The sequence below is a fragment of the Nyctereutes procyonoides genome, unplaced genomic scaffold (genome assembly GCF_905146905.1).
Source record: "Nyctereutes procyonoides isolate TBG_1078 unplaced genomic scaffold, NYPRO_anot_genome, whole genome shotgun sequence".
In the NCBI taxonomy this organism is placed as follows: domain Eukaryota; kingdom Metazoa; phylum Chordata; class Mammalia; order Carnivora; family Canidae; genus Nyctereutes; species Nyctereutes procyonoides.
The window spans coordinates 36,945,391-36,958,243 of record NW_026575134.1 but is presented as its reverse complement, the minus strand read 5'-3'; the positions used below and the strand labels follow the sequence as shown (position 1 = coordinate 36,958,243).

General features: G+C 49.3%; 2 protein-coding genes and 6 non-coding genes across 8 annotated transcripts; 5 read left to right on the top strand and 3 right to left on the bottom strand.

The window, feature by feature from the left end:
* Positions 1 to 1,984: 1,984 nt before the first annotated feature.
* Positions 1,985 to 2,364, top strand: LOC129494329 (small nuclear ribonucleoprotein G-like). Its single transcript, XM_055301184.1, has one exon. It carries the CDS (start codon positions 1,997 to 1,999, stop codon positions 2,189 to 2,191), a length of 195 nt encoding a protein of 64 aa, XP_055157159.1. The 5' UTR covers positions 1,985 to 1,996; the 3' UTR covers positions 2,192 to 2,364.
* A 592-nt stretch (positions 2,365 to 2,956) lies between these two features.
* Positions 2,957 to 3,381, top strand: LOC129494351 (60S ribosomal protein L35a-like). The gene has a single exon (XM_055301219.1). It carries the CDS (start codon positions 2,999 to 3,001, stop codon positions 3,329 to 3,331), a length of 333 nt encoding a protein of 110 aa, XP_055157194.1. The 5' UTR covers positions 2,957 to 2,998; the 3' UTR covers positions 3,332 to 3,381.
* A 1,991-nt stretch (positions 3,382 to 5,372) lies between these two features.
* Positions 5,373 to 5,445, bottom strand: TRNAV-UAC (transfer RNA valine (anticodon UAC)). Its single transcript has one exon. It is a non-coding gene; the product is annotated as a tRNA-Val (tRNA).
* A 276-nt stretch (positions 5,446 to 5,721) lies between these two features.
* TRNAR-UCU (transfer RNA arginine (anticodon UCU)) lies at positions 5,722 to 5,807 on the top strand. The gene is given in 2 exon segments: positions 5,722 to 5,758; positions 5,772 to 5,807. It is a non-coding gene; the product is annotated as a tRNA-Arg (tRNA).
* A 358-nt stretch (positions 5,808 to 6,165) lies between these two features.
* TRNAL-UAA (transfer RNA leucine (anticodon UAA)) lies at positions 6,166 to 6,248 on the top strand. Its single transcript has one exon. It is a non-coding gene; the product is annotated as a tRNA-Leu (tRNA).
* Positions 6,249 to 9,307: 3,059 nt separating this feature from the next.
* Positions 9,308 to 9,380, top strand: TRNAK-UUU (transfer RNA lysine (anticodon UUU)). Its single transcript has one exon. It is a non-coding gene; the product is annotated as a tRNA-Lys (tRNA).
* An 893-nt stretch (positions 9,381 to 10,273) lies between these two features.
* Positions 10,274 to 10,346, bottom strand: TRNAF-GAA (transfer RNA phenylalanine (anticodon GAA)). The gene has a single exon. It is a non-coding gene; the product is annotated as a tRNA-Phe (tRNA).
* A 2,091-nt stretch (positions 10,347 to 12,437) lies between these two features.
* TRNAK-UUU (transfer RNA lysine (anticodon UUU)) lies at positions 12,438 to 12,510 on the bottom strand. Its single transcript has one exon. It is a non-coding gene; the product is annotated as a tRNA-Lys (tRNA).
* Between the last annotated feature and the right edge of the window lie 343 nt (positions 12,511 to 12,853).

Genomic DNA, 12,853 nt, shown 5'->3' with positions numbered 1-12,853 from the left:
CTTCTAAAATTTCTCCTCTGCGTGCGCCTCCCTGCTCACCCCTGACTCAGGATGAGGAGGGGACTAGTGTGGTCTCCAAACTCTGCTTGCTCTCAAGTTAGGGCACTTAGGGCAGCCCCTAAGTGGCCCTACAATTCTCACTTCATTAACCTGTCTTTCACTTCTCGCTTCCCATTAATAGTTTGAAAAATGATGTGGAGCTTCTGATGCCTTGAACCCATTTCTTCTCCTTATCCCCTGCGAAGTTAATTTTTTTTCTTTAAAATTACAAAAAAAGGGATCCCTGGGTGGCGCAGCGGTTTGGCGCCTGCCTTTGGCCCAGGGTGGGATCCTGGAGACCCGAGATCGAATCCCACATCGGGCTTCCGGTGCATGGAGCCTGCTTCTCCCTCTGCCTGTGTCTCTGCCTCTCTCTCTCTTTTTCTCTCTCTGTGACTATCATAAATAAATAAAAAAATTATTTAAAAAAAATAAAATAAAAAAAATAAAATTACAAAAAAAAATATCCTCTATGTCTTTAGACACAATCACATAGAGACCTCTTTCTGGATCTGGAGGTTTGACACACCTGCAACTTAGCCTGCTCTATCACTCAGCTTCTATTAGTCCACTATCCCCCAAGAAATGGAAAAAGACTGCAAAAAAAATTATCCAGAGTTCACATAAAACTGTTAACGATCCCAATCTAAATTCCAGTCTCCACTCCATTCTATCATTCCTCCAATAAGTACTTTTTTATGTTTGATGGTTGATTCCGTTTCCATTACTGAAAGCCTGCACTGTGCTAGAAACCTGACCTTTTTTGTCTATTGAGGTATAATTTATATACAGTGATATTCACCGTTGTAAGGTATATAGTTCTATGAGACTTGACTAAGGCATAAAGTCATGTAACCACCATTATAATCAAGATTTTGAGTGTTTCCATCACCTTAGAAAGTCCCCTTGTGCCACTTTGCACCCACACTGCTCTCTACCTCCACAGGCAAAACGTCCTCAGTGATGTGAGATCTTGGGGCATCATGTGAAGTCCTCTCAGGCTCCCAGAATGCTGTCTCTGGTCTGTCTTCTGTGCTTACAGTTTTCCCTTTTCCAGAAAGCCATAAGGCTATCTCCCCATATGGCTTATGCCACTCCGCATGGCACTTCTGAAATGTACCCTGTTCCCAGGGGCATCAGGAGCTCATTCCTTCCTCATGTTGATGGTTTTCCATGGATTGGCTGCTTCCCCTACTCACCAGTCAAGGACATTTCGTTTGCTTCCAGTTTTTGGAGATGAATTAGTTGACTAGGGATCCCTGGGTGGCGCAGCGGTTTGGCACCTGCCTTTGGCCCAGGGCGCGATCCTGGAGACCCGGGATCGAATCCCACATCGGGCTTCCGGTGCATGGGGCCTGCTTCTCCCTCTGCCTGTGTCTCTGCCTCTCTCTCTCTCTGTGACTATCATAAATAAATTAAAAAAAAAAAATTTGAATTAGTTGACTAATGTTGCTATGAACATTTACACGTAGATCTCTGTGTAAACGTGTGCTTTCGCATCTCTTGGACAAATACCTAAAAATTGGGTTGCTGGCAAAATAAGTGTGTTTACTTTTACAGAAATTTCTAAGCTCTTTTCCTAAGTGGCGATACCATTTGCATTCCCACCAGCAACATACGGGAGTTCTTAGTTACGTCTCATCCTTGTCAGCACTTCATATTGTTAGCATTAAGATTTTGTTTTTTAAGCATTCTAACAGGTGTGTAGTATAATTTACAATGCATTTTCCAAATGGCTAATAATGTTGAGTATCTTTCTATGTACTTGCCTGCCATTTGTATTTCTTCTTTGGGAAAATGTCTGTTCAGATCTGTTTTGTATTAGGTTGTTTGTTTTCTTATTATTGCACCATAAGAGGTTTTTTTGTTTTTGTTTTTGTTTTTAACAAATACCAAATACAAGAATTATCAGAGCTCTGCGAGCTCGCCGAGTCGGCGCCATGAGCTGAAAAAATTTATGGACAAGAAATTATCATTGAAATTAAATGGTGGCAGACATGTCCAAGGAATATTGCGAGGGTTCGATCCGTTCATGAATCTTGTGATAGATGAATGTGTGGAGATGGCAACTGGCGGGCAACAGAACAATATTGGAATGGTGGTAATACGAGGAAATAGCATCATCATGCTAGAAGCCTTGGAACGAGTATAAACAATGGACGTGTTCATCAGAAGAAGAAAACTGCTTCCACGTGTCCCCTGTCCATAGTACCTGTTTTACTACAATATAAAAATCAAAAAAAAAAAAATCAGGTCACCCGCATTTTCATATTGAACTTTTTTGTTAAATAAACTTTTATAATAGTCAAAAAACAAAAAAAAGAATTATCAGATAAGGGGATCCCTGGGTGGCGCAGCGGTTTAGCGCCTGCGATCCTGGAGACCCTGGATCGAATCCCACTTCGGACTCCCGGTGCATGGAGCCTGCTTCTCCCTCTGCCTATGTCTCCGCCTCTGTGTGTGTATGTGCGTGACTATCATAAATAAATAAAAATCTAGAAAAATAAGAAAATAAAAACACTGACTTGAAGAGTAAATTCTTAAAAACATAAAAAAGAGAATTATCAGACAAGATTTTGGCAAATATTTTTCTCCCAATCGATGACATGTCTTTTTCTTTTAATTTTTTTATTTATTTATGATACCCACACAGAGAGAGAGGCAGAGACAAGCAGGCTCCATGCACCGGGAGCCCGACGTGGGATTCGATCCCGGGTCTCTAGGATCGCGCCCTGGGCCAAAGGCAGGCGCCAAACCGCTGCGCCACCCAGGGATCCCAACGTGTCTTTTTCTTTAAGAGCATTTTTAGACAAGTAGAAGTTTTGGGGTTAAATTTATTAGTAATCTTAGGGACACTTTTCATGGCCTATTTAAGGATTTTTTTGCCTAGGCCTCTCTCTTTCCGCCATCGTGGAGCCTGTGGAGGCCTGCTGGGAACAGGACTCCTAAAGCGACGACTATGTCTGGAAGGCTTTGGTCCAAGGCCATTTTTGCCGGCTCTAAACGGGGTCTCCGGAACCAGAGGGAGCACTCAGCTCTACTTAAGATCGAAGGTGTTTATGCTCGAGATGAAACTGAGTTCTATCTCGGCAAGCGATGTGCTTATGTCTACAAAGCGAAGAACAACACGGTAACTCCTGGTAGCAAACCAAACAAAACCAGAGTAATCTGGGGAAAAGTAACTCGTGCTCATGGAAACAGCGGCATGGTTCGTGCCAAATTCCGAAGCAACCTTCCTGCGAAAGCCATTGGCCACAGAATCCACGTGATGCTGTACCCCTCAAGGATTTAAACTTATGAAAAGTAAATAAATAAAGGTGTAGATTTGTAAAAAAAAAAAAAGAATTTTTTTTGCCTAAACAGTAGTCACAAAGATTTTCTCTTATATTTTCTAGAAAAAAATACTTGACAGTTTCAGGCCTATAAAAAAAAAAACTATCTTTTTGAAGCTTGAAATATGGCGATTTATGACAAGACATTCCCCTGCAAGGTGGGTGCTCTATTTAAAAACCTTGAGAGACAAACTCCAAAAAGTCTGAGCTTCCTCTTTGATGGAAAAGTTACAAAGGAAACCGAATTAAATTTAACTCACAAGAAGAGCAAAAATTTTAAATGCCACTATTCTAAAGACCCTTTCCTTAGAAATACCTTAACTTCAGGGGCACCAGCGTAGCTCAGTGGTTAAGCATCTGCCTTCAACTCAGGTCCCAATCCCTAGATTCTGGGATTAAGTCTGCATCAGGCTCCTCACAGGGAGCCTTCCTCTCCCCCTGCCTATGTCTCTGCCTCTGTGTGTGTGTGTGTGTGTGTGTGTGTCTGTGTGATAAATAAATAAATAAATAAATAAATAAATAAATAAATAAAATCTTTAAAAAAAAAAAAAAAACATTCAGACCATAGCACCCAGTTAGAGAGATTTCAAAAAGACCAAAAATGTAACAGATAAATTTTAAGTAAATAATAATCTGGAGAAAATATAGCATCATTTTTGGAATATAATCTCAGAATAGGGAAACATTTTCTAAGCAAGAAATTTTAAAGCCCCTCCTCAAAAATAAATAAACGGATAATCAATTTGACGACATTAAAAGTTTTACATTTCTGCATAGCACAAAAATCTCAAAAGAAAAGGGGCAAACGGTAAGTCTGGGAAATACATCTCTAAATCGGTATTTATGAAAAGCACCTAAAAATCAATAAGGAAACATTACCAATATAATAGAAATTCGGACAAAAAGATTGAAAAGATAGTAGGGTGGGAGGGAAGAAAGGACGATAGGGAGGAAAGAGAATGTTTTGTAAGTATATGAAAGAAATATTCAACCTTACTCTGATAAAAGACATATAAATTAAAGCATTTTTCTCATTTCAAAAGGCAAAGAGACCCCAAAGCCTGTTAATGCACTTTATCTGAGAGACTGAAGGGAAGCAAGCAGCGTGCTGCTGGTGGGAGTATAGCATCGACCGAGCTCTTTGGAGGTGAAAGTCGCAATATTCCTAGAAGGAGGGGGAAAAAAAAATAATATATATATAGCAATCCCTTCTCTAAGGCAAAAAAGCCTGCGGAGGTTGAGACTGCTGTGCCCTGCGGGCGTGGCCCTGGCGGCCACCTGGCCTGCCTGCGCGTCTTCCCGGGTCCAGGTGGTCCAGAGCATCACCGACCTTGCGCGCTCCCCGCGCCAGCACGACCCCGCCCCGGCACCTAGGCAACACCTACTGGGGGGTTGCTGTGCTTGCTCCCTATGCGGATCCACCCCACAGCCAAGTCCGAAGGAATCCACCACGGCATGGTCCGTAAGATGGGACACAAGGTCACTGATGGGACACAAGGTCACCAGGCAGCGCCCATTAACCGCCGCGATACATCCCGGCAAGGTGAGCGAAAGGATGCGCGCACTAGCCGGGAGACACAGATCTCCAGAATACCGTTGGGGCGGGGTGGGCGTACCTTCCGTGCGCTGTCTTTTGCACAAAAATCCTAAGTGGCCAATAAAGGGAATGAGCATCTGTACTGGAGGATGCAAAGCCGCCCCCGCCCCCGCCCCCGCCCGAGGGTCCCAGAAGAACCTCCTCGCAGCGGAGAGACGCCGCCGCGACCCGAGCCGGGCGGGCCGCCTGCACCTCCGCAGAGCCGCCACACGGGGGCAGCGTCGCCGGCCGAGGTGCGCAGGCGCCGGCGGGACTGGGGCCCACGCGGCCCGCGAGGCGGAGCGAGCGCGGAGCCGGGTGCGGAGGCCCGAGCCGGCCCGCGGCGCCCCTCGCCCGCCCCAGCGGAACTCCGCGTCTGGCTGGCAAAGGGGAAACTCGAAACAAAAAGGCAGAGCCGCGGCCCCTGGTTCCACTGGGGCTCGAACCCAGGACCTTCTGCGCGTAAAGCAGACGTGCTAACCGCTACACTATGGAACCGCGCGCAGCGGCGGGCCTCCGGGGCGGAGGAAGTGCACACGCAGCCCCCCGCCCGCCGCGCCCTGAGCGGGCTGCTCTCCGCGAGGGCCCAGGGGAGGCCTTGCCCAGGCCCCCGGCTGCCCGGCGCGCCCCCCGCGCACGCCCCCCGCGCCCGCGCCCGCTCGGCGGCCGCACCCAGCGCTCCCCCCAGGCGGCCGCGGCCTGGGCCCCGGGGAGCGTCCGGGTCGGCGCGGCGCCTGCCTTGATGTAAGCAGCGCGGAGGGGGCGCCAGTGCCTGGCTCTGTGGCGCAATGGATAGCGCATTGGACTTCTAGACAGATGGAGGCATTCAAAGGTTGTGGGTTCGAGTCCCACCAGAGTCGCTTTTGTTTTGGTAAGGGACAGCAGGCAACGGAGAGCAAACACCTTAACCCGTCTCAAAGTCCGCATCCCCCCCCCCCCGCCCACTGGGGGGAAGGAAAGAAGCTCACGCCAACTCCCGGCTGTGTCCTCTCGCTCGACGCTGTTGGGAGTCCCGCCACCTGAGCCTGGTTCTCCGTCGCCTTCGGGGCCCCAGGGTCTGTGATGAGACGCGGGAGGTACGAGAAGTCACTGGGGTTTCCCCTCCTCCCCCATATCGCTTTGACGTTAGCAGAGAAAAAAAAAAAAAAAAAAAAACCCTAGACTTCAGCAGCTCTGTGTTGTTCACGTTGTCTAAAAGTGAGCGGAAGCTCGCGGGATACCAGAATGGCCGAGTGGTTAAGGCGTTGGACTTAAGATCCAATGGATTTATATCCTCGTGGGTTCGAACCCCACTTCTGGTAAAGACTTTTCTGCCTTTCAAAAAAAAATAAAAAGAAACCCTTCTTTGAGTTTTCTCAGGGCTTAGCGATGGTGAACGGTAAGTTTGCAATTTTAGGCTGTTTTTGCAATTTTAGGATGCAGACAGGATGATGGATGAGAGCAACCGAGAACCGAGACAGCTCGAAGGGTTACTTGGCAATGGCATTTTAATCTGAATGTTAGTATTTTCGCCACAGAATGTGTAGCCACAGATTCAGAACTGATGGTTTAGAAAACTGAAAGAAAAGGTCTGTGTAAAACTATACTATCTGGGGGAGGGGGGTGCATTTCTGCAATAGAAACCTTCACCCTTTGCAACAGTTAATTAAGATCCCGCTATGTGCGGTGGACTGTTCTAAATGCTGCGGTTATGGGAATGGGAATGCAAACTTTTTTTTTTTTTGAGAAAAAGTAAACAAATAAGGACGAGAAAAAAGACAAGGTCCTCACCAGCAGCACTTAAATCGCAGTGACAGAAGAGATGGTTTATTAACAAGCAAATAAACAGAATTTCTGGTGGCAATTAAGGGCTATAAAGTAAATTATACAGGGTGGCACAACAGAGTGGCGCAGAACGTTTTCAGGGCAAATTGATCCCATTTGTGGAAATCATTCATCGTGACAGGAGTGTTCTCCTCCTCTCTCTGCCAAATAAGACTTTGTCCAAAGAACCAATTCTGCTGTCGGAGCCTTCACTAAAAGCTTTCCCTGACCCATGGCCCTCATTGATTTCACAGCAGTTTTTGAGAGCTTGATCTGTGCCAGCCACTGACCAGGCATTGGGGACATAGAGGGTCTGTCGGCCTCGCTGCAGACACGTTCTAGGAGGAAAGACACACCCATTATGCAGGAGCCAGAGGGATGTTGTGGCAGGCAGAGCAATAATGATAGGTTCAGAGGCCCAGTACCTAACCCCATCCCGAGAGGATCAAGCAGGGATCTCTGGGGCAGGTCCTCATCCCTGTCTTTAAAGATCACAGGGCACTTCCCAAACCAAACTTGGAGAGTGGGAAGAGGATGGCATTTCAAGAGGAGGGGATGGGAGGGGGGTCGTTGGGGGGGGGGGAGAACCAGTGGGAAAAAAGCACTAAATATAAACAGCTGCAGTGAACTCTCTCTATGCTGATTAAGTCAGTTAACACTTGATTGAAAAAAAAAATACACTTGATTGTATACAGTTTGAGGCTTTGGTTCTCAGTCTTTGGTACCTGTCAATTTAGTCTTGTCCTAGGAGAACAGGAAACAAATCCTCCTGCAGGCGCCATGCCCCTGGCTCTGTTGTAAGAAGCAGAGGTGAGGCCGGAGGCTCACTAACTCCCCCAGGACTGACTTCCTGGCCCAGGCAGCTCCTCTGGGGGCGGGGGGGGGGGGGGGGGCTGGTTTTAGTTTTCTTGGTGGAACCTAGACATGCCATCTGATTCATAGGGAATCCACATCTTCTTTTGTGAAAAGGTGTACCTTATTCATTTGTGATATTTCAATACTAATAAGCAATTCTCCTCCCCTGAAACGTAGAGGGAACACCCCCCACACACACACACTGGAAAGAAAATGTGTGCTTTTAACTGCTCTCTGCTGGGATCTGTAGAAAACACAGGATCAGGGATGCTTTGATCTGAAGGGCTGCCTGTGTGATCCCAAAAGGGTGGACTCATGTAACACATTACATTTTTTCTTCCTTTATTTTATTATGAAAACACATTTTTTAAATCCAGTAACAGATGTACCTAAAGGAAGTGGTAAGAGCCTCCTCTTACACACCTCCTTGCCATTCCCCAAAAAGTAGCTGTCTTATTGAATTGTTTTCTATCCTTAAGCATCTCTTATGACCATGCAAACCCCAAATATACAAAATGTAAAATTAAAGAATATATATTCATATAGAGACCCTTGCAGTTTTCCACAAATATTATCCCATAAGTATTGTTTAGCACCTTGTGTTTTTGCTTCCATAACATGGATATCTTTCCATAACAGGTGTTACCTGTTTAAACTTTGCTCCTACTTCCCCGATACATTTCATTCCTGATACATTCCCGATCATATACATTTCATAAAAGAATGCAGGCCTCAATTCCTCCCGGGGCCCCTTGGTGGAATGTCTCTGAACTCCAAGGAGGGCTAAAACTGTTGTGAGGTTTCACCTCATAGGATTCCCTTCCTTTCAAGGGATCCTACCCAATGCCTCAAGGAATGACATGGCAACCAAGGAGCAGAATTTAGGAAAAGATTAACTGTGTCCGGGACACAGGTGTCAGGGTAAACAGGACTGCCAAAAGATATAAAATCCCACCTGATCAAAATCTTTCAATGGGAGCTCCAGCAAAATGTTGAGATTCCCTGGAGAACGTGCGTCCTGTTTGCTGGTCCCTCTGCTTTCCAAGTCTACGGGGGGCCTCAGCAGTCACCATTCACAGCTCAGTTCAGGCTTCACCAGCTCCTGGAAGCCTTGTCTGCCCCTTACTTCTGGGGTCAGCCAGGTGACGCTGCAAAAGCCAGCTTCCCACCGCCAAAGCGCCACACTGGGTGCTTCTGGAAGCGTGTCTTGTCGCGGCCCCGAGGACCAGGACTGGGTCTTCGCAGCCTAAGTTTGCTTAAATGCTGAAGAGCGGCATCCACTGGGTGAATGTCTGTTGAATAGATGATTGGAAACCTAATCAATTATTCATAATTCCCACCCACGACACGCTCCGGGGTTCTTCAAAGTCCAACGTTGGCATTAAAAACCCCGCTGCTCACCCAGAAGCACGCCCAGAGGTCCTAAAGCTGAGGATTCCCCTGGGGATGCTCCCCTTAGGGTGCTAGCACTTCGGGGGGAGGGGGGTTGCTGTCCATCTGCGAGGCGGCTAAGGCAGGCAGGTATTTTCTTTACAGCCTCCGATGGGAGAGAACGGGTTGCATTCTGCCAAACGCCCACTAGATCTTCATTTTGCAGTTTCACCTCCCGGGGAATCAGTAAAAAGACTCAGAATGTTAAAAAGACAGCGGCCACGTGTTCTATTTCACCGCGGATAGGGCCGGGAAGAGGCCCCTCTTGCGAGCCCGGATAGCTCAGTCGGTAGAGCATCAGACTTTTAATCTGAGGGTCCAGGGTTCAAGTCCCTGTTCGGGCGGAGGTTATTTTAAGCTCCAAGGATAAATTTGAGACTTTGTTCACCTCTCTTGACGAGCAGCAGGAGGAAGAGATGGGGGACGGGGGGGGGGGGGGGGAAGGCGACCCGCGCAGCACACCGGGTCCAGCGCTGGGTAGGCGCGGGTTCCCACCTGGACCCCAGCCCCAACAGGGGCTCTGCGCATGCGCAGAGCGCCTACCAACGAGCCTTCCAAGCCCAGCACTTTCTCTTCCAACTTTGGAATGTCACTTTGCCCGGAGATGGTTTCTTTTCCCTTGAAACTTCCTTTTACATCCGGAACATCAAAAGACCCACAACCAAGAAAGCCGCCCCCCGCCCCCGTCAGTCGCAATAGTGATGCTCCTGGCGGTTAGTGCGCCCCATTTATTAAAGGCGCGGTGAGAAAACAGCTCCCAAGGACTGTCGGATCGAGCCGGGCGCTTATGAGTCACATCTCCGGCAGGGAACCATCCTTTACCCGGTTTCTGACCCGCCGACGGGGCCCGGGCTTTCGGCTCTGGCTGTAGAGACAATATTTAAGGCTGTGGGTCTGCACGTCTGTCGCCCACGAGAAAAACATGCGAGCCGGGCGGGCTGACCGCTCAGGGAGCTTAGCGCGCCGCCGTGGGACTGGGCGCCGGGGCTCCCGGCGGGGATGGAGCCCTCCCGGGACCCTCCTCCCGGTCGCGCACGCGCAGAGGAGGGTACGGGCGCCGAGAGCCCTCTGGGCTGCCGCTGCGCACGCGCGGGAGAGGGTCCACGCTCTAGGAGCCAAGCACCTACCGCCCATCCACCCAGGCCGCTGCGCACGCGCACCAAGAGACCCGCGCGGCCGCTGCGCAGGCGCACTGGGCGGGGAGGCCCTCGGTTCTGGGGTGTGTCGGCAAAAACCCTGCCGAAACCCGGGATCGAACCAGGGACCTTTAGATCTTCAGTCTAACGCTCTCCCAACTGAGCTATTTCGGCGAAGGCGAAAGCTGGTGCTACCCAGTTAAGGAAATTTTTTAAAAGAAAGTAAGAAAACAAACAAACCCAGAAAACCATGTGAGGAAAATTGAGCATGTTTATCCTCATGCTTTCTCCACCTCTCCCCAGGAACCTCCCTGATAAAGACAGCCTCTTACCGAGGGCCTACTGTGCGCCCAGCACATGACCCACTTGGTCTCCCTCGATCCCCACCCGCCTCACCCCTGCCGTGAGGATGTTCATATGATAATTTCTAAATGAAATACCTGATGCATCTAAAATCATCCAGAATTGAACCAGAGCCCTCCGGCCCCAAAGTCCAGAAATGTTGGTCAAGACAGGCATAGGGTTTTTTGGGTTGTTTTTTTTTTTTTCCTTTTTTCCCCCCTTTGATGAAAGACAGAGGGAGTGACCTCGGGGTGAGGAGGGAGGAAGTAGGAGGCCTCCATGATCTCCACCCCGTCCTCCTCTCCACGTCCCAGCTCACTCTGCTCCTTCAAAGACACTTCACTTTTCAAGTTTGCCAAAGGTGCACTTGATCACTTTCCAAAGGACTCCCTCAGAGAGAAGAAAAATTGCCACCTTGTTTCTCTTCCTGGGGTGCCATCTGAGCCCCTCAATTCGCTGTCTTCAAAGAAGCCTGACTGCCCACCCTCCCCACCCCCAGTGCCCTGCGCCCTCACGTGGATCCATGACCAGGGCTGACCCTTCAGCAGTATATCAACTGACACTGACACATGAATGTGGATAGGCTTCTGATCTTGGGCATGTTGGGAGTATGTTTCTCCAGAATGGTTCCTTACCTGTGTTGAAAGGTATCTTTTGTTTCCTTCCCAGATTGAAAATAATCACAATTCTGCTGAATATTGAATAATAGTAATAATGGCCATTGCTACAATGTATTGAATGTTTACCTTGGGGCAAAACCCCACTAAGCACTGTGCATGCCTTAGACCTCATTAAATCACAAGTTCATAAGATGGATGCTATTGCCCGCATTCCCTTTCTCCTGCTGAGGAAGCTGCGCTTGGGAGAGTTGGAGGTGATTGTGGGTCTGTGTAGACCCAGGGTAAGGCACTCCAGCGTGGAGGATGAAGGCCTAGGCTCCGGCTTGAGTGCTCCCTCCAGCCTGGCCCTGCCGTGCCCCACTAATCCGGACTCCCTGGGTACCACAGTCCATCAGCTAAGAGGGCGGCTGCCTCAATCAACCTCCACCTCCATCCTGCTAAGGAGATCAAGATCCCCCCTCCTTTGTTGCCTGACGGAAGCAAGGGAGGCTTCAATCTCTAGTGAAGCCAGGATGCACCTTCCCTCTACCTCCCAAGGAAATTAGTTTTAGTCTTAGTGAACCGCAGCCTAAGCTGCTCTTGGCTCCACAACCCGGCTTCGGCAATATGTTTCAGGAGCTGAATCCTTCCCATGTCAGTAGTCGGGGCCAGCTGACTACTGTTTTTCCAACCCCAGGACTTGTCCCATTCCAGCCCCTTGAAGGTACTCTGTCCAATAAGACCCTCTTCCACCCATAGCAGAAGCTGCCATCTCGGCCTCAACGCCTCCCTGTGTTCAGGGTCACACTTTTCAGACTTGCCCGTAGAGGGAACCGTATCACTCCATGCACTCTGTCTGGTGCATGGGTTTCTAGACGGTCCTGTCTTCTGTTTCAGAATGCAAAAATATCCTTTGGAGGTAAAGGAAGGTGGCGTGTAGGTGCAGGACCCACGGCATATCCGCAGACATTTGGCGGGAAGGGAACCCCAGAGGGAGGGTCAGCCTGGAACAGTGATGGGGGCGGTGCCCCGAAGCAACCGTTCCCCTTGCTGTGAATGCAGCCGTCAGCAGTTGGGACCCCAGGCCCGGCCCGAGGTTGCAGAATAAAGCAGCCCCTTGAACTCCCCCGAGCAACGCACCGCAAGTTTTCCAGGGGCCTTTGCACAAAGGTTCGCAGTGTCCGTCGTCGCAGGGACCAGGCTTTTCAGAGACAGCGGCTGGACTCGCAGCCTACACGCTCCACGACTTTACTGCCTTCTCTACAGGCACCCGATTATGAAAGCTGTTCTCATTTTTAAATTATTTATGAAAAAGGGAGAGCGCCGCCCGAACAGGGACTTGAACCCTGGACCCTCAGATTAAAAGTCTGATGCTCTACCGACTGAGCTATCCGGGCTCGCACGCAGCGCTTCCCTCCGGTGGCTGAAGGCCTCGTCCTGTGTGCGCTGTGAGCTAACAGCTCCGCGCCGGGCGGGCTCCCGACTCCTCCTCCGAGTGTGTTTCGACCCGTTCCGACCCACGGACTCTGCGGGGAAGGTGTCAGGTCGTTCTTCGGCAGCCCCATGCAGATTCCTTAAATAAAACAACAAAATAAAACGCGCGCCCTTTTATTCAGAAAATTATTTTTCTAAATAACTAATAACAAAACTCCTTGGCAAGCGTGAATATTGAGCCCTGCAAAAGCCTGCAGGAGGAGAAGGCGTTTACTCACGGTCTCCCCCTCCCCAACCCCGCCCCCG